This window comes from Molossus molossus, unplaced genomic scaffold (assembly GCF_014108415.1).
Source record: "Molossus molossus isolate mMolMol1 unplaced genomic scaffold, mMolMol1.p scaffold_m16_p_11, whole genome shotgun sequence".
Lineage (NCBI taxonomy): Eukaryota > Metazoa > Chordata > Mammalia > Chiroptera > Molossidae > Molossus > Molossus molossus.
The window spans coordinates 24,590,529-24,616,983 of record NW_023425346.1 but is presented as its reverse complement, the minus strand read 5'-3'; the positions used below and the strand labels follow the sequence as shown (position 1 = coordinate 24,616,983).

The 26,455-nt window shown below is 34.8% G+C and overlaps 1 protein-coding gene across 1 annotated transcript in view; it reads left to right on the top strand.

Moving 5' to 3' along the window:
• LRP1B (LDL receptor related protein 1B) overlaps positions 1-26,455 on the top strand; it is a 1,816,022-nt gene that overhangs the window by 1,218,896 nt on the left and 570,671 nt on the right. Inside the window, exons 30-31 of the mRNA XM_036254023.1 lie at positions 11,550-11,724; positions 12,712-12,806. Coding sequence (XP_036109916.1) covers positions 11,550-11,724; positions 12,712-12,806 — 270 coding nt within the window. The remainder of the gene's footprint in view (positions 1-11,549; positions 11,725-12,711; positions 12,807-26,455) is intronic.

The following is a 26,455-nucleotide window of genomic DNA, read 5'->3' as shown; positions in this document are numbered from 1 at the left end:
ATTTGAGATGAACTTTTGACAGTTCAGCTTTTAAACTCATCAAAGTATCTCGAATCGTGCTAGTAATTGTACTGTGTTGTATCCTTCCATCTTTCAGACTTTATGAGAATGACTCTCTCACCTTTCTCTGACTTCTCACACTGTTGGCCTCTGTATTTTCTTACTTCTGCCCCACTGAACATTTTCTTGAGGGACTCTTTCTTTCCTATCTTCCTTAGACTAAGTCTAATGTGAATCCAATTTCAAAAATCAGGCCTCAAATCCATCCATTGCCCCAACCAGCCCTACTGTTTTCTTTCCCAAGCAGACCATCTTCGGAGGAAAACCCTGGGCTCTTTGGCATAGCTCTCATGAAGACGACTGAAGGTAGTTGTCTGCTTTGCTAGTCCCCATGTCCTGAAAGACTAAGCTGTCCCTAATTCCTGTAGCTATTTGTAATAGTGATGGGTGTGGGTACACGTTGTTATAAAGATAAATATTAATACATGACAATAGGTGCATTTATTGTATACATTAACAAATATCTATGTACATTTATAGCATATATACATACATATGCATATTTGCCTCTTTACAAAAACAAAGGTAATTTTATTTTAAGAAAAAATAAATGACTATAACAATTCCTGGCAAATGTTCTTGCTAATAGACTGTAGCCCTACTTTCTGGTGGCAATTAATTCTTATTCTTGAGTGCAACTGACTGGTCCAAATATTTTTCAGTTATTCTTGCTCTCAGGTATATTTTTCCAATGGGATGAATGAATGAATTAATGTGACAAGTATCACTATCTCATTTAATCTTGCAAACCTATTATTAAGAATTATTTCCATTCTGTAGATGAGAAAATTTAAGTTCACAGAAGCTAAACTCTGCTTCAAAATGAAAGTAAGGTATAGAGACAGATTCACACTTAGGACTATACATTTAGAGCGCATCATCCTCATTGCTCTACAATAAGAGGATTTGGGGCTTCATCCCATTTGTCTGGGTGGTGTTCTATTTTTTTATCCTTACCCAAGGACATTTTTTTTTGCATTTATGTTCAGATAGAGAGGGAGGGGGAGAGAGAGAGAGAAACATTGATGTGAGAGAGACACATCAAGTGGTTGCCACCCACATGACCCCAACTGGGTCTGGGGCCAAACTACAACTGAGGTACGTGCCCTTAGCAGGAACTGAACCCTGGACTCTCTAGTCCGCAGGCCCACACTCTAACTGCTGAGCAAAACTGGCCGGGGCCGGGTGTTGTTCTTTTAAGATAGTCCCACAGCTTGATTGTCTCTTGAGTACTGGTGTACTGCCCAGAATTATACCTTATTAGATAAAAGATTGCCCCCCACAAAAAAAAAAAAAACTCTCAAGTATTTCTTGAATTAAATAGTAAGAAGGAAAAATTAATATGCCTTAGAGTTTCTAATAGAAGCCAAGAGTAATATAGACTTTTAATATTTGTATTTATCGTTTTTTCATTTTGTATATTATTTAGTCCTCATACAGCACTTTGAGGTAAATCTTAATTTCTGCTGTTAAAGATGATAAAGCATTTTGTTCAGGTTACAAAATAGCAAAGCTTTTTACATCTAAGTTTGAATTTGGCCTTTTGAGTCGAAAGATATTCTCTTTTTCCCTACGTTTCCCTTTATTTTACAAATAAAGAAACTCAGTACTGTGAAAAACAAAAGATTTAATATAACCACACGGTTTGTGCGTTACATTGCTTTCCTGTGTTCACTGAAACATGCTCAGCGTACTCTGCAGAGTTCATATAGTAGCACCTGGATGAAGGATATGGGTTAGAATATGTGCTTACCAATAATTTTGTTGTTTATTCTGAAATATTAAGGAAAAGCTTTTAGGGATATGCTGACATCTTTATGAGATTCCAGGCCATTGTCAATAGAGTCTCTCTCTCTCTTTCTCTTTCTCTCTCTCTCTCTCTTTTAATAGAAAAGACCTCTAATCTATCTGAGTATTCTAGGGCAAAGTATAAATTGCTCATTAAGGACTCAGTTTTGGGCAAGTGCTATTGCTTGAGCAAGTATTTTTTTAGCACTAGAATCAGCTACTATATGAATGAACTGAACTGTTAGGATGAATTAAACAGAAACTAAAATGAATAAAAGGAAGATGAATATAAATTAGAAGTGTATCTGTTTATTTTCATAAAGAATACGCTTATGTGCTAGAAAATTATCATATAGTCATACTTTTTTAAATTGCAAAATATATAAACCATTTAAAAGACATCTTTTGATCACATTGCTGTATATCAAATTTCATTCTCAATGTAACTTTGAATCTAATTGGATCTATTTCAGATTAGATTTCCATCAGTACTTGAAATTATCTACTTTGCCAACAATTGTTTTGTCAGTGGGTACTAAAGGTTCATTCATTGCCTCTATTTTGCAAGACACCATATTTAATTGTACCCAGTAATAAAAATGCTTAGAAAATAAAAACTACTGTGGAAATTGTCCCAGAGAGAAAGAAAGAAAGAAAGAAAACACATCAGTAATAACAGTGAATCTAAATTTTGAAAACAGGCTTTGAATTAAAGTAGAAAATTTGGATGGGGAACATCTGTTGTTATGCATATTTCTGAATAGAATTTTAAATTTTTATTTTCACCCAGAGAGCCTTTTGGTGGAAGAATGTCAACTTCTGTGATTTTTTTTTTCTTTTTTCTTTTTAGAGAAAGAGATAGAAACATTAATGTGAGAGAGAAGCATTTATCAGCTGCCTCCTGCACGCCCCCTACTGGGGATCAAGCCCACAACCAGGGCATGTGCTCTGACCAGGAATCAAATCAGGACCTCTCAATCCATGGGACGATTCTCAATCCAATGAGCCAAACCAGCCGGGCTTTGTGATTTAAAAAATAAAGAAAGTAAAGGAAGGCAAAAATCACACGTACAAATGTCTTTCCTTTGAGAACTATGTCTTGATAAAAATAGGTACTAAATAAGAAATACTTCCTATGTTTATTCTTTATCTTTTAATTAGAAGGATATATATGCTATTTTATTGTATTCCATAGGCTTTGTGTGTGTGTGTGTGTATGTGTGTGTGTGTGTGTGTGTGTATATATATATATATATATATATATATATATATATATATATATTCTGGATTCTGTTTCTGGAACATTGGATGGATTGGGCAATGGCTGTTATTTAACTGAGACAGCCCATAACCTTGAGTCTTCATATCTGGTAAAAGAATGAGTTAAACAACTAACTAAAATATGAGGAGAAATGAAATAAGGAGTGTAATAAGTGTGTAAACCCCTTCTCACAGTGAGCAATGAATTTTTACATGGGATTACCAAAGTTCCCACTTGGAACAGTGAGGTTCACCTAGGCCTTGGGGAAAATGATGGTCAAATCAATCCAGTTTGAGATGTCAATAGCCACAAATGTCTGGAGACTTTAAAGAGGAGGAAATAGTGAGGGGTCATTAGACCTTGGAGAAGAGTAAAGTAGAAGGTTAATATGATGGCAGATCACAGAAGATGTCCTACCCGGGGAAGGATCTGCTATTATTTTATTACTTATTCCCCACAAAGCAATGGAGAGCTCCTGATGACTTTTACAGATGGACATAGGTGTTTCTATCTCATTTAAAGATAAATTAGGTGGATGCCTAAAAGTGAGAAACTATACATAAAGAAACTATACATTAGAAAGTTATAGAAATGTTCTAACTTAAAATAAAAATTAGACTAGAACAATGATAGGTTCAAGAAGGTGACAGACACCCAGTGTGTGGTAGTTGTAGAAGTAATTGAACCTGATGACTGAGAGGTAAAATTGACCAGGTAATTGGAAAGATGTTGGAGACATGGATCCATATGAGAATGAAAGAAGGAGGCTTGCTTTGGACTTTTACCCAAATCATCAGTAAGTTATTTCCCTAAGATGGGAATAATTATAGATTTAGGATATTAAGATATAGGAAGATTACATGAAGTTAAACTTTTGCCCCTACTTTCTCTAGAAAAAAAATTACAGATTTTAGGTATATATCTATATCTATATCTATATCTATATCTATATCTATATCTATATCTATATCTATATCTATATAGAGAGATAGATGATAGATAGATTTGTGTTAAAAGTTACAAAACCAAGAGTTGGAGAGACATACAATTAGTAAGGATGATCATAGAAGACTTCTATAGTATTTGCAATGTTCTATTTCTTAAGCTGGATCATACATTTAAGGGTGTTTTATTCATTTGTTGCATATTATATATATATATATATATATATATATATATATATATATATATGAATCCCTCCCTTGGTTGAAGGCATACCTGATTTCCAGCAAAAAGCCTTTGTGCTCACCCACAAGATGCTAGTGTCAGCATGTCCAGTTGATAGGAAAAATAAATAAATCAGTCTCACAGGGAATTGACGAGCAGTTCTTTTTCAGTAAGATGTATCACATGTCAACCAATTTATGTGCGTAACTCCACTGTTCTTTCATCTAAGGCCCTCTTTCTGGATCATTTCTCTTCTCTCTGAATTACATCTTTTAATGTTTTTATAGTTTATTGATAATCTGAAAATACATTTAGCCTTCATTTTGGAAAGATCATTTTTAAGTTTGTGGTAAAATATGCGTAACATATCATATCTCATCTGACCCTTTTTAAATGTACATTTCAGTAGTATTCAGTACATTCACACAGTGCTACCAATCTCCTGAAGTCTTCATCTGGCAAAACTGAAATTCTGTATCCATTGAACATCTCCCCATCCCTTCCTTCCTCCACTCTTGGCAACCACCATTCTCCTTTCTGTGTCCAATTTATCTACTCTGGGCTTCTCATATAAATGGAGTCATTTAGTATTTTTTTTTTTTTTGTGGCTGGCTTATTTCACTTAGCATGTCTTCAAGTTTCATTCATATTGTAGCATGTGTCAGAATTTCCTTTCTTTTAAAGACCGAATAAATTATCATTGTATGTGTGTATCCCAGTTAGTTTATACACACATTGTTGTTGGACATTTAGGTCATCTTCTCCTTTTGGCTATTGTGAAAAATGCTGTGGTGAACAGAGGTGCCCAAATATCTCTTTGAGACTCTGCTTTTCTTTTGTGTATACAAGTCATGCACCACTCGACCATGGGGATGTGTTCTGGGAAATGTGTCATTAGGAGATTTCGTCATTGTGCAAACATTAAAGAGTGTGCTTACACAAACCTGGATGGTCTAGCCCACAGCTGTCCCTGGATGTGCTATGCTGTCATAGGACTGGTAGCACAGATTTGTTCACACCAGCATTACCATCAACATGCAACTGTGGTGTGAGCCCTGACCGTTGGCTTTTCTTTCTGGAATGCAAGTGCCTGACTTCAGCTTTGATTGCTTAAGACATCGATTTAAAGGGGCATCATCCCCTTCTGAAAAACTATCTTGAGTAAATGCAGTGCCGGCCACACAAGTAGGAAAACGTCAGGCCACCTCTCCGCACTGAGGCTCCTCTTGTAGGTATCTTAGTTGACTTCCTTAACTGACCATTTAGACTAATTTTTTTTCTCTCTTCTTGTGCTTTAAATTCTCACTCTTATGTTTTAAATTTGCCAAAAAAGAGTGAGCCCTTGAAACCCGAGGCCTCACCCCGACCCCAATAAAAGCAGACCCAGGCCCCAGTGCATGGTGTGTGCTCTCCCCACCAACTTCACTGTGTGCCTCCTGGCGTGATTTGGACATTTCTGAGCCTGTAAGTGATAAACTCTTTTTATTTCAAGGTTGCTCATGGTTCCTGCTGAAGAGTGTCTTACAATTGTCATAAGAACCCAGAGGGTCTTTCTAGATGTAACGTTGGTTTAGAAAGGGGAGGTGTCTGTGGAAAGCTCACTATGCAGGCATCTCCAGGCATTTATAGCCAATAGCATTACTATCAATAGGCTGAGACCAGTGCAAAATAGTAATGCCTTGTGACACCACGTGAGACAGCTACAACGCCACTATGCCTGCAACATCACTAGGAAATGGGAATTTTTAGCTCCATTATAATCTTTTGAGACCACCTTCATATATGCAGTCTGTCCTTGACCAAAATATTATGATGTGGCGCTATATGCCCAAAAGTGAAATGGCTGGATCATAAGGTAATTCTATTTTTAACTTTTTTGTTGAACTGCCATTTCGTCTCCCACAGAAGCTGTACCATTTCACATTCCCACCAAGAATACATGTGTTCCAATTTTTTTCAAATCCCTCTTAGAACTTGTTGTTTCTGATTTTTTTGTTTTGTTCAATAGTAGCCAATCTAATGAGTGTCAGGTTGTAGCTAATGGTACTTTTGACTTGAATTTCCTAATGATTTGTGACATTGGCATTTCTATATCTGTGTTTGGATAAATATATATCCAAGACACTTTTTAAAGCAAATCATTTGTTTTGTTGTTGTTGTTGTTGTTGTATGATCAGTTTGCTGATTACAAACTCCAAGTGCAGAATTATTTTCTTCCAATCTTTTTCAGATATTATTGCACTGTCTTATGGCATCCCTCATGGCTGTAAGGAATTTCCATGCTCATCTAATCATCATTCTTTTTGGGGTCTTTTTCTCTTTTTCTTTTCTCTTTAGCTCCTTGTTATGTTTTATTTTTCCTCATGACACTATTTTTAATTTAGCCACATAGAGCCTTGCGCCTCCTATGACATTATCTTTCATCAGCCTGGAGAGAAAAAAACCTCAAATATTATCTCTGACCATTTTCTCTAACCCAGTCTGTGTATCCTGCCTTTGGGCATTGAGGATATGTGCCAGACAATCCGTTCTAACCTCTGACTCCCTTACTCCTTTGTATCTCTGTGCTGGCTCTGGCTGACATCCTTCTATTTCTCTTGCAGCTCACGGGTTAAACTGTCTGAGCTGCTAGTGAGTGCACCAGACACAGTTTTTTGATATTCTGTTTTGAAAACTGTTTACCAGTTATTTTGGTTCTCATTTATATCTTATGAGAATTTTTAACAATAAATCATTGCATCTTGCTTATTATTTCAAAGCATATATTTCCTTTAAAATATTCCACCTATTTTTTTTTTTTTTTTATCTTACTCATAATAATTTAAAAACATCTAGACTTTGGAGCTTTAAACCTGTTGTTTATGTTTCTCTTCACAATTTCTCTTATGTCTCATTTCTTTGTGTGTGCTTTAAAATTTTGTTCTGATCTATCTTGAAAATTAGGTCAATATATGAAAATTATGAGGCCCTAGGTTGAGGAATTTCTTTCTTCCATAAAAGATTTTAATTTCCTTCTGCTGGAGAAAAAAAAATGACTCACTATAATCCAGGAATTACTTTAATTTGGCTTCTCCCCTACCCAACCAGTGGCCACCTAATTAACATACTAGGTACCTCTTGCCCGAGAAGACTTATGTTTAAGGGTTTGTCTGTTTTTGTACCAAGAGAAAGGACATAGAAAACTAAGTTTTGTTTTTATTTTAAAATAGTCTCCTTTTTTAGGCAGGCATATTTTTTCCCCAGTGACCAGTCACCAAGGATTTAGGCCCTTGTGATAATAACTGAGCTTGTTCTTGTTTAGCTCTTCTCTCTTTATGAGAGAATAGGGTGTGAACCGTCTGAACTGAGCAACTAATCCATGAATCCCTAGATTCTCATTACAGGCTTTTGTCCCTCTGGCTACACTAGCCTCTGTATTCCCTTCTGCCTTCCTTTATAATTTTAGCTAATGAATGAATGTGTTAGCCCTTGGAGATTTTCTGTCTTATGATCTCGACAATGCATTTAAAAGTCATAATGGATCATGAATCAGGCAATTTTATGGCAATGTAGGGTTTTTTCGGAATATCTAATCTGCCTGCTAGTTTAAGAAGAAAGAATCGCTGGACATAGAAAATTAAACTTCTTGAGTAACTTGCTCCAAGGTCAAGGTCTGACTTCCTTGAAAACAAAAATTAAGAGTCAGAATTTATTATTTCAATTTTTTTATCAAGAGAAAAACTATTATTAAACATATGGTATCACCCTCTTTATGGTGAATTTATCAGGGTACTCTAAAATAACTAGACTTCGACATTAAGGATGGTTAAAAAAGAAGAAATAAGTTTTACTTTAGACATAAAGTTGATAATTAGAAACTCCATCTAATTTAGGTAGTAGAAAAACGTAAGGATAGAGAATGAGAATTGGGATTGCCTGAGTATGATATATCCTACTAAAATTAAATGTAAGGACCTTACATCTGATATGTCTAGCTCAATTTACACATGTCCTTAAAATTGTTGAGTGTGCATGTTATGAATTTATTTGAGGATGAGAGCTATGAAGATAAATTAGCAAGGAGTCTGCACTCAAGAAATCTATGTGAAAGCAGTAGTATGTCGGCAAATAACTGTAACATTCTTTTGAAAGACATTGTCCAGATGATCCCTTATAGGTTGGGAAGGACAGGACAAGTCTAGAAATCTGAAAACACATCAATATGACTGAAGTGTAAGGTAATTGTTAAAAATAGTGAGCAATAAGCTTGGGAAGGTAGTTATATTCAGATTATATAGAAAGCCAGGTTAGGGAATTGAGATGTCACTTTCTAAGCTGTTGGAAGCTATCGAATAGCTTGGGTCAAACCAAGGTCACAGTCCAGAGCTCTCTAGTCAGAAAAGTAACCTGGCAGCAACTAAATCAACTTATTGAAGAGAAAAAAGACTGGGTGCTATTGCAGTATTCAAGATGTAGTGCAATCTAGTCTCCAGGCCATGTGCTTAGGACCTAGTCAGAAGCAAATAAAAATATTCTGAGCAGAAGAAACAGTAAAAAAAAAAAAAAAAAAAAACCCTTCGGGAACCATGTATTTTAGAGGAAATAAAAACTAATTTTATTATTTTTGCCAATACCAAGCAATCTAGGATAGAGGAAAAAAAAAATAGATATTACGCCCTTGGACTGGCAAAGTAGCCCTCAACTCTGCATTAAGATATAAACACACATCATCTAATAAAATATTTTCAGCAATCATGTATATTATCTATAATTAGCTGAATTTTCCAATAAGTAAAGAGTACAAAATTTAAGTGACTTGATTAAAGACAAAAAATAGGCACACAACCTAAAACTTGAAGCCAAATCTTCTCATTATAGAAATACTAGCTATCGCTCAGCAACCAATTAAATGCAGCTGGTGAAGGTGAAGGAGGAATAAATATCCTGGGTGAGCAAAGAATTTTCACACATGGCAAATTTAGCTTTACAGTGATGTATTCCTTTTTTTTTTTTGAGAAAAGAAGGATCTGGATAAGATAACTAAAAAAAAAAAAAATAAGTAAATTTCAAGTTTTGAATTTAGAAATGAAGTTCACATTCAAAACCCACCAATGCACTAGTGAATTAAAGATGAAATGGCAACCAGCAGAGTTGGTGAATGTTGATTAGAAGAGCAATTGATATATGAGAAATATCTTCTAAGGGCACTGTCATTAAAAGTTACTGAGAAATAATAAAAGGATTTGTGAGTAGGAAAGTTGGCTTGGTGGAGATTCCAGGACATCCGATGGGGAGGAGCCTCCCTGGCCAACTCTGCACTTCACAGAGGACCCAGAACTGCCTGGCCTCTGTGTCTTATTTTGATCTTTTTAATTTTAAACTAGTTGGCAAATTTTACAATCTGGAGTCTGCACTTTCAGGTGAAAATCTAGCTTTGTGGCATTTTTGGAAAATGATAAATAGGAGGACAGGGATTCCATGAGCTAAGTAGCAGCTGCCCTGAATTCTGGAGGCATTTAGATAGGAACTGTGGCTTTGGAGCTGGGAGTTGGCAGCACCTGGAGCTAGTTAGATCTTGCAGAATCTCAGCTCGTCCCCATACCTACTGAATCAGAATCTTCATTTCAACAGTTGCCTGATGTCTATAACTTGGAGTCACAGGGGTATAGAGAACTCAGAAGGTACAGTACGTTAAAACATTTTTAAACTTAAAGTCATCAAATGCCACAGATTGGGAACTAAACTGGCCTACTTTATATGTTAATACGCTAAAAAGATTTTCTAGGATCTATCATTGTTATCACTACAATTTGTTTCCTTAATTAAAATGTGCAATTGTATTTAAGCCTAAATTTCATCATTTTTTAAAAGATGCCTACTTGAATAATAAAGGAATAGCAACCCAAATATTCATATTGGCTGTAACAAATTGAAAGTTAATTAGACTTCAGTAATTTCTGTAGCATCCACATTAGAGAAATGTTAAAAGGATTCTAGTTTTTTTGTTCATACTGTTACCAGTTGGGGTTACCAGCTGGGACTTCGGTTCTTCTCGAGGGCGCAGAACAGACTTTAAGGCTAGCCAAAATAAAAGTAAAGCAAGTAAGAATTTATTGGCTGCTGTAAAAACACACTAAGGATAGTGAAATAAGGAAGAGCATAGAAGAAGCAAAAGGAGAGTCCAGGCTGGGCTGCTTTGGCTCACTGAGAAGTCAGAAAAGAGGGGGCTTGGAGACAGGTTCAATGGGTTAGCCCTGGATGAGCTGCTGCTACCCATTGCTCCCTGATTGCAAGAAGGAGGATGGGAATGGCTAGGCCATGCTGCCCTGGGGCAGAGTGCACACTGGGTCCTTTGTATTGTGGGTATTTATCTCTCACTTGCAGGCACTCTTAAGGGAGATATCTGGGAAGGGTCTTAATAGAATATTCATCAGCTTTCCTGGTGTGCTCTTTAAGGGTCATGGTCTTCACATTAGGTTGGTGCCAGGGCAGGGGGTCCTTAGTTAATGCAGCTGGTCCTGAGGCAGCCCCTAAGTCACCTGTCTGTTTTTACTTCTTTTCTGGGCCTGAAGCTGAAATACAGCTGAGGCCTAGATGTCATCTTTAGGGAGGAAAAGGTGAGGGGGTCTAAAGTGCATGACCATCTATATGCTAGGGAGGAAAATTTACGCTGCGGGCAAAGTTCTTGTTTTCCCAGTTTTGCCCCTTGCTGGGTATCTGGAGCTTTCTGCCCTGGCGAGTTTCTGTATCTGGCCCATTCATTGTCCTTGCTCTGTTTATGTAACCATACCTCAGTCAATTTATGTTGTTAACTATTTTAAAAGACATTCTAGTCTGTTGATTGTTTTAGGAAAAATGAATTGTTTTATTTCATTTCAGAAATAAATTAGCAGTTAAAACATAAAATAGCCCATTTGTTGATGGTGCACAAGTACTTTGTCCTGACTAGAAGGATGTGCTACCAACAGGAGAAGCTATGACTCTAATTTGAATTTTGTCACCTTGGTTCATAGGACTTCAGTTTGTGTCTGCTCCTGTTTACTTGTGAATCATGGGCTGTTGGTGTAATGTCAATGCTAACTGAGGCATCAGGTTTCAAATGGCTCAGCAGGAAGACATTAATGATTATTTATGCTTTAAGAAGAGCTAATAAGGGAATGAGATTACAATCTTGTCCAATTTTAGCTAATAAAGTGAAAATTAAAATTTCTCTGAGACAGAAAATAACTTACTGGGAAAGCCAAAAGAATGAGAAACTTCATTTGCTTTTTATTTTCTCTTTCTTGTTTTATAGATATTCAGAGTATCAGAGGGCTAGCAGTGGATTGGGTTTCACGTAATTTATACTGGATTAGCTCAGAATTTGATGAAACTCAAATTAATGTGGCACGACTAGATGGCTCTTTGAAAACTTCAATCATCCACGGAATCGATAAGCCACAGTGTCTTACAGCTCACCCAGTCAGGGGGTAAAGTATGATTATTTTTTAAATTTTTCTAAAATTTCACACACCTTTGCTCTGAATATATATATACATATCCCTTTATCACTTTGTAAATTACAAAATTGTCTAACCACTATGCTGAATATCTGAAACTAATGTAATGTTGAATGTCTACTGTACCTGAAAATGAAATTTTTAAAAATCTTAGATTAATTTAGGGTACATATACGTAAACTATGTAGTCAGAAAAGAAAATGTGAATATAAAAATTGTGAAAGGGATGCCTAGTTAGAGATTTTTTGTGATCTGCATAAAATCAGATTTTATATATTAAATCTCATTAATTTCTATTTTTAGGTAGTTTTATAATTTTTAAAATGCACAAATTATTAATAACATGTATCATATGTTGCTATCCTAAATAGATTAGATTCTCTAGTCTACCAGTTAGTCATCATGTTCCCACATAGAGAGCTTGTGTAGGGATAAAATAAATTCTTTCTCCTTGGCACTTTCAATGGGAATTGTTGAAATGACTGTTCCTTTCTGAGGTGCCTGATTTCTCGAAGTCAAAAAAATTCAATATTGACGAATTACTTTTCTTTAATTTTTAATGTTGACATAATTACAAGGGTCCCCTCTTTCCACACCCTTTGCCCACCTCCATACCCCTACCTCCTCCCTTGTGCTTCACCAAACTATTGATGAATCACTTTCAATGGAAATAATTTACTGTACTCATGGTTAAATATTCAGCTGTGAATGTAGGAGGTAAAAGGAAGTGAGATAATTGTCTTTCAGCCACAGGAAAAAGCAAGAGTGATGCTCTTTTCTAAGGCAAACATGAAGGTTACTGTCAGCAAGGGGCTCACCAGTGTGGGGCCTTCCTGAAAAGAAGTAACTCTGGGCCAAAATTTTACTTTGATATTAAGTTTGTTCTTTTGTGTATGTTTCTAGTCAACAAGCAGATCTACATCTAATATATTTAATCCATATGTTTTCTGAATTAAGGAAACTCTACTGGACAGATGGAAACACAATTAACATGGCAAACATGGATGGCAGTAACAGCAAAATTCTTTTTCAGAATCAAAAAGAACCAGTTGGTAAGTTAAAAAAAAAAAAATCACTGCAGTTTTTAATATGATAAAACTGTGCATGTACAATGTGTCTTTGATCTAGAGCCGGAAAGCAAATATAACGGATTAGTAATAGAAATTAAAGCAGAAATTTTTCAATCTTATTAAATCCATTGGGTTTATGTGGGGTAAGGAGAAAACAGTCTTTTTCTGGATAAAAAGAAAAGTCTTTTGATAAGATACTTTTTATAATATCTTAAGCACTGAAGTTGCTTAAAACCTCATGTAATTAATAAATATCTTATTTTCACTGGTGAATATCTGATGTGTTGCTACAGTGGCAATAGAATGCACTGAGACTTCCCATCATCATTGGGCTATTATTAATACTTAAAATGATTTGAGTTTAAGTAGTTACTATTTGATTTTCATTCACTCTGAGGTGTGCTTATTTAACTTGTTTTTCTACCTTTGCCAACCATTGCAAATTATTTGCTAAAATGCCATGGTGCTGAAAGAAAGCTTTGACTTATTTTCATCAAATATCTTTGAAAATTTTAAGAACAAAGGTTTTTTTATTATTAATTTATTTATTATTGTTACAGATGTTTCTCCTTTTCCCCCCACTGATTCCCCCCTCCCCAACCCTCCCCGCCCCGTCCCCAGCTTTGTTGTCCACGTCCATTGTTTAAGCACACATGTTTATTAGTTCTGTGGTTTATTTCTCCCCCACCACCACCTCTTCTGGGGATTTTAAGTCTGTACCCCACTTCCACGTCTCTGGGACTACCCCATTTGTCAGACTGTTATGTTCATTCTATTCCACAAATTAGTGAGATCATATGATACTTGTTTTTCTCTGTTTGGCTTGTTTCGCTTAGGATAATACTTTCCAGGTCCCTCCATGTCGTCTCAAAGGACAAGAGATCTTTCCTTCTTACAGTTGCATAGTACTCCATTGTAGAACAAAGGTTCTTTAGAAGATTATATGTTATATACTTATACATAGATATCTATACATTATAATATTCTTTTCAAACTATAATAACTCTTCTATCATAATTTCTAAAATTTCTTTGAGAGGCAAGAATTATATTGCTTATATGTCATCTCAAAGTAAAAATATTAATGAACCTAGATTTTGATATTATGTTAAATGTGCAAATGATTAACTATACAAAAGAAAATCATAATTTTGCTTTAAATTGCATATAGTGTAATTTTAGTTTGGGAGTAAAATTGATATACTATGAAGTTCATATATATATATATATATATATATATATAATCTACTTCAGTATATATATGTATATATATATATATATATAAAATCTACTTCAAGTAAGTATAATTGGACTGTGTGTTCTAAGATTTGATACACAATTGAAGTTCAAATTACTGTTAGACATTAAAGGCAAAATAAAATGCTGGTACTTCTGTGTGGAAGATGATAGAACAAGAGAAACAAGGGGCTCTGAAGATTAGGAGCCATGCAAAAAACTTAATCTGAACTAAGACAATTCAGCTAGAATTTATCTGGAATGGTTCAGAATATTTACTTTGTAAAAATGAGTATGCTGGATGTAGTATGAACTAATAGAATCCTTATGTTGTAATGTAGTAGCTTTTGGTTACACCAAAATGTTAATTTGCGTGCTTTTTTTAAAATAGGAAAAACATTATGTTCTTTAATACTAAATACCAATTTCTCTAACTCAAAATAAATTAAAGAAAAAAACCTAACAGCTTATACAAGAAAAGTTTACAAGAAAGAAATTTGTGTTACTATTTACAATTTGTAGTTGGTCCCACATGTGTTATATACCAAATGATATTTTCAAGTGTGTAGATGATGATTCAACATTTAATAATATTAGTGTCTACTCCATGTCAATGATTATATTAGAAAAATTACTTTTAAATAAATTCAAAATGATATTTTTAAATTTTAATTCATGAAAGATACACTATTTTATCAGAAAGAAAACAGATTCTTTATTACAAACTATACCTTAAATTAGTATTGAGTATGGCCTTTGAGTCAGAAATCCATTCAATAAACAGATTTTTAGGTATCAGATTTCTGTATTTGGTCTATTGATAAGAATTTGACACTGTCCTTCTTCTTAAGGGTGAAGGGAACTAAATCATTTTAGATTTCATTAAGCAAATTTAACCTAGTGATCTTGAGCAAGTTATTGTTAGCTTGTGGTGCTTGCTTTCCTCATCTGAAAAAATGTCTAATTTATAAAGTTCTAATGGGAACTGAATGAATAAAAGTTATGAGGAGAACGTCCAGCCTTTAATAATACAAAGTTAAGCAGTAGAAATGAAAGGTATATTGGGTCCAACAGACTGGAATATTAAGGATTTGATTGTCTTCAGTATTCAGAGTATAAATTAGTTTAGTGAAGAATAACCATAGAATGGAATCCATAGAAATCTAGTCGAAGAAAACATAAAGCCAGGTGAGCCTCTGAGATGGGCAAATGTTTATGCAAATGTGAGGATTTAACTGTATATTATCTTGCTGCTGATGCTGAGCAGCAAACAAGTTTGATTTACCTTCATTCTATTTTCCGGTTTTTCCCAGCATAGTCCCCGGGGCAAAAGGTATCTAGCCCTCACTTGGCTGCTGTAGTTCTTTTTTTCCTTCCTTTTTATTTAATTTATTGGGGTAACACTGGTTAACAAAATTATACAGGTTTCAGGTGCACAATTCCAAAACACATCATCTGTACATTGTATTGTGTATTCACACACCAAGTCAAGTCTCTGTCCATCGCCATTTATCCCTCCTAAACACTCCAACACCTGCCCGCAACACCCTAACCTTACCACCCTCCCCCCAATGATCACCACACTATTATCCCTGTCCATGAGTTTATTCTGTTTTTTTCTTTTTTTGCTCAATCCCTCCCCATGCCTCTGACAGCTGCCACCCTGCTCTCTATCTATGAGTTCATCTTTATTTTGCTTTACTAGTTCATTTTCTTTATTAGATTGCACTCTGAGTGAAATCATATTGTACTTGTCTTTCTCTGACTGGCATATTTCACTTAGTATAATATTCTCCAGGTCCATCCATGCTGTCACAAAGGGTAAGATTTCCTTCTTTTTTTTACAGCCAAGTAGTATTCTATTGTGTAATGTACCATAGCTTTTTTATCCCCTCATCTACTGATGGGCACTTGGGCTGCTTCCAAATCTTGGCTATTATAAATAACACTGCCATGAACATAGGGCTGCATATATTCTTTCAAATTAGTGTTTCCAGATTCTTCTGATATATTTCTAGAAGTGAAATCACTGTGTCATAAAGCAGTTCCACTTTTAATTTTTTGAGGTAAGCTCCGTACTGTTTTCCACAGTGGCTGCATCAGTCTACATTCTCACCAACAATGCAGGAGAGTTCCCTTTTCTCCACATCCTGGCCAGCACTTGTTTGTTGATTTATCGATTTTACCCATTCTGACAGGTGTGAGGTGGAATCTCATTGTAGTTTTAACTTACATTTCTCTGATGATTAGTGACGTTGAGCATTTTTACATATGTCTATTGGCCATCTGTATGTCCTCTTTGGAGATGTGTCTATTCAGGACCTTTACTCATTTTTAAGTTGATTTTTTTTTTTTTTTTTTTTTGGTGTTGGGTTGTATAAGTTTTTAAAAAATTTTGGATATTAACCCCTTATTAGATGTATAGGCTAATATGTTCTTCCATATAGTGGATTTTTCTTTTTCTTTTGTTAATGGTTTTCATTGCTGTGCAAAAATTTTTTAGTCTGATATAGTTCCATTTGTTTGTTTATTTATTTTGTTTCTCTTGCTCAAGTAGATTATCAGAAAAATATTGCTACAAGAAATGTCTGAGATTTTATTGCCTATATTTCCTTCTAGGATTTTTATGACTTTGAGTCTAACAGTTAAGTCTTTAATTCATTTTGAGTTTATTCTTGTTTTTGGTGTAAAAGCTGGTCTAGTTTCACTTTTTTTTGCATATATCTGTCAAATAGTCACAACATCATTTATTGAATAGACTATCTTTACACCATTGTATATTTTTTCTCCTTTGTCTAATATTAATTGGAAATAAAAGTGTGAATTTATTTCTCATCTCTCTATTCTGTTCCACTGATCTGTATGTCTGTTTTATGCCAGTACCATGCTGTTTTATTACTGTGGCCTTGTAGTATATAGTTTGATATCAGATAGCAGGATTCCTCCAACTTTGTTCTTTCTCAGGATTGTAGTGTTATTCGGGTTCTTTTATGGTTCCATATAAATTTTTGGAATATTTATTCTAGCTCTGTGAATTATACCGTTGCTATCTTGGGTGCTAGATTTTATCAAATGCTTTTCTGCATCTATTAATATGACCATGTGGTTTTTATCTTTCAATTTGTTTATGTGGTGCATCACATTTATTATTTTGTGGATGTTGTACCACCTTGGAGTCCTGGAATAAATGCCACTTGATCATGATGTATGATCTTGTTAATGTATTTATGAATTTGGTTTGCTAATATTTTGTTAAGGATTTAAGCATCTATTTTCATCAGGAAGATTGACTTATAATTTTTTTGTTGTGTATTTATCCGATTTTGGAATTAGGATAACACTGGCCTCATAAAACGAGTTTGGGGGTCTTCCCTTCTCTTGAATTTTTTGGAATAGTTTGAGAAGGATAGATATTACTTATTTGAATGTTGGGTAAAAATCACCTAAAGCCATCTGGTTCAGGACTTTTGTTTGTTGGGAGGTTTTTTTTATTACTACTTCAATTTCACTAGTTGTAATCTGTCTATTCAGATTCTCTGATTCTGCTTGATTTTGTTTTGGAAGGTTATATGTTTCTAGGAATGTATACATGTCTTTCATATTGTATAATTTGTTGGCATATAGTTGTTTGTAATATTTTCTTATAATGCTTTGTATTTCTCCTCTTTCATTTCTGACTTTATTTGTGTTCTCCCCTATCATGAAGAGTTAATTGTGCTTCATGTTGTTCCAAAAATCTCTTAAACTATTCTCACTTTTTAAAAGTCTCTCTTCCTTTTTGCTGATATGATTAAGTATTTTTTTAACTTTGTCTTCTAAATCACTGATTCACTCATCTGCTTCATTGAGCCTGCTGTTTATTCCTTCCAGTGCATTTTTTATTTCAGATATGTGTCCTAACATGTGGTTTATCCAAGAAAACATTCCATGTGCACTTGAAAAGATTGTACATCCTGCTGCCTTGGGATGGAATGTTCTGAAAGTATCAATTAAATTCATTTGATGTAGTGTGTCATTAGGGCTGCCATCTCCTCATTGATTTTCTATCTGGAAGAGCTACCCATTGATGTCAATGGAGTGTTAAAATCCCCTACTATGACTATATTACTGTCAATCTCTCCCTTTATGTCCATCAAGATTTGCTTTATATTTTTAGGTGCTCTTATGTTGGGTGCATAAATGTTTACAAGGGTCATATTCCCTTATTGGATCGATACCTTTATCACTCTGTAGTGTCCTATTTGTTTCTTACTCTGTCCTTGGTTTTAGAGTCTATTTTATCAGATATAAGTACTGCTACCCCAGCTTTTGTTTTCCTTTCCAGTTGTATGACATATCTTTTCTATCTCTTTACTTTTAGTCTGTGTATTTTGTTTGTTTGTTTGTTCTGAGGAGGGAAGTCTTTTAAAGACAGCATACATGGGTCTTGTTTTCTTATCCATTCAGCTTCCTTAGGACTTTTGATTGGAACATTTAAGCCATTTATATTTAAAGTGATTATTGATATGTACATATTTATTGCCACTGTATTTTTTTAACTATGTTTCTCTGTTTTTCTTCTTCCACTTAAAGCCAGCCCCTTAGCATTTATTGTAATGCTGGGTTAGGGTAACAAACTCTTTTAGCTTTTTCTTGTCTGGGAAGCTCTTTATTTCTCCTTCAATTTTAAATGATAGCCTGGCTGGGAAAAGTAGCCTTGGTTATAGGTCCTTGTTTTCCATCACTTTGAATATTTCATGCCAATCCCTTATGTCCTCATGTTATTGTGGAGAACTCAGCTGATAGTCTTATGAGAGCTCCCTTGTAGATAACTGACTGTTTTTATTCTTGCAGCTTTTATGATTCTTTCTTTGTCTTTAGCTTTGACATTTTAACCATGATATGTCTTGGTGTGGGCCTCGTTGGGTCCAATTGTTTTGGACTCTCTGAGCTTCCTGGACTTGTATGTATTTTTTCTTCACCAGATTAAGAACATTTTCAGACCTTATTTCTTCCAATAAGTTCTCAATCCCTTGTTCTTTCTCTTTTCCTTCTGGTACCCCTATCATGAAGAGTTAATTGTGTTTCATGTTGTTCCCAAAATCTCTTAAACTATTCTCACTTTTTAAAAGTCTCTTTTCCTTTTTGCTGATATGATTAAGTATTTTTTTAACTTTGTCTTCTAAATCACTGATTCACTCATTTGCTTCATTGAGCCTGCTGTTTATTCCTTCCAGTGCATTTTTTATTTCAGATATGACATTTTTCATTTCTGACTGGTCTTTTTTTATGGTTGCTATATCTTTTTTAATGCTATTGAGCATCCTTATAATCATTACTCTGAATTCTATATCTGATCAATTGCTTACCTCCACTTCATTTAGCTCTCCTACTGGAGAATTCTCTTTTTCTTTCATTTGGGAACTGTTTTTTTTGTCACCCCATTTTGGCTGCCTGTTTATGTTTCTTTCCATTTATTAGATAGATGTGCTATGACTCCAAACCTTGGTAGGGAGATGGACTTATGTAGTAGGAAACCTGTAGGACCTAGTGGTGCAGTCTCCCTGATCAGCCAAATTGGGTGTTTGAAGAATGTCACTTGTGCATATTGTGTGGGCCCTCCTGTTGTAATTGAGTCTTGATTGCTATTTGCCTGTTTGTGTCTGAGCTCGACCCTCAGGCTGGCTGACAGTGAGGCTCAACCCCCAACAGAGTGTGCAGGTGCTGATAACACAAAATGGAATTCACCTCCACAGAGTTTGGTGCCTGCCAATGTCTACCTGTGGCTATGCTGCTTGTGAAGCTTATTAGATCTTACTCTGTTGTTGTCTGAAGCTGGGTGTACTGTTCTGTGCCTCTTTGGAAGGACTCTGGTACAGGCCAATATTAGACACTGAGCAACCTATTTGGAGCTATCAGTGATCCACAGCTTGTGGCTTCCTCTGCTGGGCCTAGGTCCTTGTGGAAAATACCAAACTCCCTACCTGGTCTGATTTTACTAGCTGAGGACCCAGGAGCAGGTCAGGCAAAGATTCAAAGCACACAAGGATCTGCCTTTGCCTGCAGTCTGTCAGTTAGTCTCAGTCACTTAAAGAGCCTCTGGCTGTAATCAGTGCATAAATTCCATAGGCAGGGGAGAGGGATTCCAAACTGTGGAGCTATTGCTTCACCCTAGGTTAATGCTATCTGGGTGGTAAAGGTCTGCCTGAGAAAGACGGATTTTGCAGTGTGGGGGAATGACTCAGGACTATTCTCTTAGCTTTCTCCCCAGAGCCACAAACCCCAGACTCTCCTCACACAGCTCTATTCTACTCTGCTCTCCTTCTGCCAAAACCCAAGGTGAGTGGCTGCAAATGAAATTTTGTACATTGGCCTATTAAGAGGGTATCTTTGTTTCTAGCCATCTTTCCCTGACAGACAGAAACCCCACGGCTTTTTAAAACCAGATATGTAGGCACCTTTCCCACTTCTGGTGCCATGGGCTGGGGAGCCCAGTTTGGGGTTTAGACCCCAGACTTCTCAGGGAGATATCCCTCTAGAACTTCAGCTGCTGCCTATGGAAACCCAGCCAGCCCTCTTGTGCCTTTGTACTTTCTACCAGTCTCAATGTGGCCTTCTCTTTAAGTCTTGATTATAAGGCTTCGCTCCAGCTAGTTTTCAATTGGTTATTTATGATGATTTTTCTACATTTTACTTGTAATTCCAATTTGGTCCTGGGAGAAGTTTCCACCTAATCTGCAGCCATCTTGGACCCATTGAGATAAGTTCTATAATGACATTTTCCAATACTATTAATGGACAGATGAATGTGAAAAGAAAATAAATGCAAACTTGTTTTTGTTGGTACACATGATGATCGTACCCATGAAATACTTATATACATAGGGATATTTATTACTGTGTTATTTACTCATTAAATTTTACTGATACTTATTACTATAGGAAATTATTGTGATTATATTTTTATGATGAGTTTGTCTAAGCAATCTGTGCCTTAAACTTTTGCCCAGTGCATTCCCTAAACCATTTCCATGGAAAAAATTAGATCATTGGGGCGGGGGGCTGTTCAGATGATTTCTTCCTCATGCATATTGATTAGCAGATACATTATTTTTCCCAGTATGTTAGAAGAAAAAATATTGTCTGCTAATGCTGGAAAGTGTCAACTCAAAACTATCATTACCTATAACTCTTTATGGAACCTGTATTCTCACCATGAAGGTACACCTTTCTGTTTGCATGCACTTAGCCTGGGATATATGATACAGCAGAACCATCATCACTTTGGCAACGAAAATAACATAATTATAGTGGCTACTTTTTAAACATGTAGAATATGTCAAGCACTTGCAAAATGCTTTGAATTAATCATCTCACAGCAATCATTTCTGGATAGCTTTCTTATATTTCTTTTATGAATTCAGAAACTGAGGTTTGCTGAAATAAGTTGCTGTGATGAATGGTGGAACTGGGATTCAAATACAAGTTTATCTGCTTCCAAAACCATATTAAATCTTAGCAATTATGTTATGTCCATAGAGGCTAATTTCAAATAGCAATTACCTGATCTCAAGCAAATATCAGGGAATAAAATGAGGATTCTTTCAAGCATGGAAAGTAGGAAGAAATATCAAGAGCGTGGGTACTTCTGAGAAATATGGGCCCAATTAGGACACAGCAGTCACCTTTTCTAAGCATCCAGGAGTATGCCAGAGCCAATTTTACCTCTGGGCCAATTATTGTGCCACACAATTATTTCTGAATTTTTCAATGCTAGATTTAAACAGCTATGTCACTGATATACAGGCTTTCCAGTTTGTGAAATTGCTTTTATATTCTAATTCACTGGATTTCCCTTGCTTCTTTGCTGTTAAATCCATATATCTGATATACTTGAAATAGAAGTGCATTAAAATCTTATCAAAACACCCAATTTAGCATTTTATGAGTGTGTATCACTGAAAACTAAGTAATTATAGCCTTCAGGCAGTTTGGGCTGAATAACTTTGTTTCTGTTAAATACAAATCAACCTTCCAGTTATCCATTGTTGAACTAGATGTTCTCAATTAAGATTTATTGCTCAGTCTTAGTCACATTAAGTGCTTAGAGAAGTTTGCATAACAGAGGATTTTAATTTACTACTTAGAGCCAATTCCATGTTTAAAATGTTTACATATTATGAATATTATCCTTTAAGCCACATAAAGCAACTTGGCCTGTCAATCAGCATTACCCTTCATGGCTTTTTCTTAAGAATCTTGTCTACTCTATATTGTATTTCCTTGATGTCTTCTCTTTACTTTTAATGCAATGTCAACCAAAAGTCATTTGTTTACTCAACCTTCAGGCATACCTTCCTGAAACCTGCACAGCACTTTTTATTATTTAATCATCCAAAATACATAATATGGATTTTGAAATCCATTCATGGATAAATTCATAAGCACTCATTACCCCATCGAAATAATTCAAGGAGTGTCATTTAAAAAAATAAAATTAAAACAAGTTTCTGGGTAGCATTTTTTGCTTGATAATGCAGTTATTTATACATACTCATTATCATCACAGTCACTATTATTGTGTATGAAGCATAAGTCTGTGCACCCCAAAAGAAATGTTAACAATAGGTTTTAGAAATAACCAGAGGAATCAATAAAGCAATATTAAAATTATACATGCATATGTTCACAAATAATTTAAATGTATTACACTGTTTCATCTGAGCATTCATTTACTCATTCTTTCAAAGGTTAAATGTATATATAATATATATATATAATATATATATATTATACTAGGTACCAGACTCTGAAAATAAAACCTGGAAAGTCATGGTTTAGTGAATGAAAAACATATAGGTAACTACAAATCACTCAATAAGACACTTTAATCAAGTTAACCAAAACGAAAACTCTTAAATGTTGTTCATAAGTACTGACTTCTAGACACCACAAAATTAATATGACTACACACTACAAAAAATAGAGAAAACATGTATTTCTTTCAGGGGAAGAAAAATAGAGATAAAGTTTTTAAACAATAGTGTTATTTTGAAATTTCAAAATTTCAACTAGATTTTACAGGATAAACATACTTAATTTGTTGTTGTTGTTGTTGCTGTTGTTTTAATTTTTATTGGTTTTAGAGAGTGGACAGGAGAGAGAGAGAGAGATGTGAGAGAGAAACATCAATCAGTTGCCTCCCTCATACACACACCAACACCAAACCAGAGACAACCTGGTATGTGTCTGGACCGGGAATCAAATCCACCACCTTTGGGTGTATGGGACAAGCTCCAACAAGCTGAGCTACATAAGCCAGGGCTACACTTTAGTTTTTAAAGAACTGATAGGAGAAAGGGTTTTTCTTATTATTAGCAGAAAGGGTAAACAGGCATAATAGGCATAAATCAGTGTGGTATATCTCAAAAACAATATTTCCATGTGGCTAGGAAAAAATATCTATTTTTTTTTTTTTATCCTCACCCGAGGACATTTTTCCATTTTTTGTTCAGACAGGGCGGGAGGGAGAGAGAGGAAGAGAGAGAGAGAGTGAGACATAGACATGAAAGGGACACATCGAGTGGCTGCCACCCACACGACCCAACCAGGGCCGGGGACAAACTTCAACCAAGATACATGCCCTTTGTGGGAACTGAACCTGGGTCTCTCTGGACCGCAGGCCAACGCTCTAACTGCTGAGCCAAACCGGCCAGGGCAGAAAAAATATCCAACATAAAGGAAGGTTTAACATTATAGTAACAGAAACTATAATTTAAAAGATATTAAAGTGATACAATTCAATGCTTTTAAAAATATTTTGTTCTGACCTGGATAATTTGGCTCAGTCGTTGGAGTGTTGCCCCGAGGACCAAGGTTCACAGGTTCAATTCCTGGTCAAGGGCACATACCTGGGTTGCAGGTTCAATCACTGGTCCTGATCAGGGTCATGTGTCTCTCTCACATTGATGTCTCTCTCTCTCTCTCTTCCTCCCTCCCACTCTATCTAAAAATGAATAGAAAAATATCCTCGGGTGAAGATCCAAAAAGAAAACAAAAAGAAAAAAACTAACGAGATTAAAATGTTATGTTCTATTTTACTCATAAAGCTATTAAATATAGATTTGAAAAATTATAAAACTATAGGAATTAAAGCTTTTAAAAATGGTATTTTAGAGCAGAACTCTTCTCAAGGAATAGTCTGTCACTTGTCCTGGCCTTTCCTCCATTTTTCATGTGTTATTTTCACAAGGTATAAATTTTGGCCAGTCATCAAGAGCTTGAAATATAGGATAAATTGCCCAGGCACAGAGACATGTGCTAGAGAAGGAGGAGAAGTTGAAATATTAACTTGATATAATAAGCAACAGAAACAAAGTTAATTAACTGTAATTCTATGTGGTATTAATTACTTCATAAAGTGCAGTGAATTGAGAAGGATGATTCTAAGAAAAATTTGTATCTATTTAAAATTAGGGCAATGTAGATACTTGCAGAGGAGAGGGGGGACCCCAAAGATAAAAAACCCTTTCCTCTCTCCTCCTATGATCTCTGCCCTGGGGCCAACTCAAGCCAATTAAATTGAAATGTTTGGGAGTAGGAGGATCTCTATCACTATCTCTAGAAAGCTTTTTAGTTTAACCTTATTCTTGTTTTCTCTATATTTGCTTTTTTGTTTTAATTCTGTACTATGTACTTTTTTTTATTTAGTTTTGAGTCATTTGAGAAATAAAAGAAATTAGACACAAAAGTATACTTTTTAGTCTTAATTGTAACAACACTTAAAAATTAATGGATTTAATATTTTTAGAAATATATGGAAATATATTTAGATTATATTTTTTAAATATTATATAAAACTTTTTATATCAGTGTTTGAATTATTTCTATTATTAGAACAATTATATTATTTTAGCAAATTATATTGATTCAATTAAGAAAAATTTAGCTTATTTCAATCAAATGTTCAAATAAAATAATAAATTAGGAGAAGTATTTGACTTAAGAAAAAGTGTTAGAATAAAAGCATATGAATTAACTGCATTATTAGAGTAATAGGAAGGAGATAAAAGGTAGATTTTTCTTTTAATAAATATTTTTTCATTTAAATTATGACTTTTTCCCTTTGATATACCTATTATGTTATAGAATCTAGGTTTTCTCTTTTGATAAGAAGGTCCAGATGATTTAAAAATAAATGTTTTGCATCAAAACTAAGTCTATGGCTTAGTGAGTCATCTCTTGTGCAACAGAGATTTGATTGTATTCCAATAAATGAATACCAGTGAACTTTTCAGTGTCATTAAGACCTAAGTATATGATGCTAGCAAATCAAAACAATCTCATGTTATAAAAATATTTATATTAATAAGCTTAATACATATGTACTTCTAAAAATACTTTTACATATGAATTTAAAATATATCACCCATTTCTTGAATTCATAATAGGATTTTAAAAATATTTCAATTGTATTTTATAAACTTGTGAATGAACACATTCAAGAACATTAAAGACTTAAACTGATATATTTTCTAGAAAGAGGATATATGTAGGTGGCTAGGTGACATATATCACATACATGTATAGGTTAATATAAAAACTTTAAATGTGTTTTTCATGTGAATCATAAAACTATTAATCCTAAAATTCCTATTTATATTGATGTAAAAATATAAGCTGTGCAAATACATCTATTCCTCCCTATTATCACAGTATCTGGGTATAAGGAGTATATTAAGAAAAAAATCTGTTGTGAGGATTAATTAACTTTACTAGGCAGAACTCCTTGAAGATAATGTATAATTTTAATATTGGGATTATTGAAATAACTCCTTTATTCAGTATTCACACATTTTTTTTCTTTGTTCTGGGCATCATACTAGGCACTGAATATGCAAAGCTCACTGACACAGCCCCTTCCTTTCCTCTAGGCACTCGCAGTCCATTATCAAATGTGTTGAGTAGCAGGCTCTGGGGAACGTTGACCCAAACTCTGTAAGCTCCTGCTCTGTACAATAAGTGCTTTACATAGCATACATTAGACTCTAGAAACTGCAGGGCGTAAGGTGGATGGGAAAGTTCTGACATTGTGGACTAATTTGAAATTGGACACATTCAGCCAAAATGCACTCTCCTTCCAAAAAACGTTGAAGAAACTTAAAGACATTCCCTAAGAAAGGCCAGAATAATACTGATTTTAAAAATCAATGTTAAGACAATAATAGATTATTCCACTTAAGCCAGGAGTAAAATTAGTAGCATAAATGCAATTCCCTTACAGTTGCTGGATATGTCTCACAATTGAACTCTTTGCTTTCTTTGCAGCCAAAGCAAAGAGAGAAATATGATCAGTTACAATTTTATATTTTCCATATATATACTAAGGCCTGATAGAAATTTCTCCCATGGGTCCTT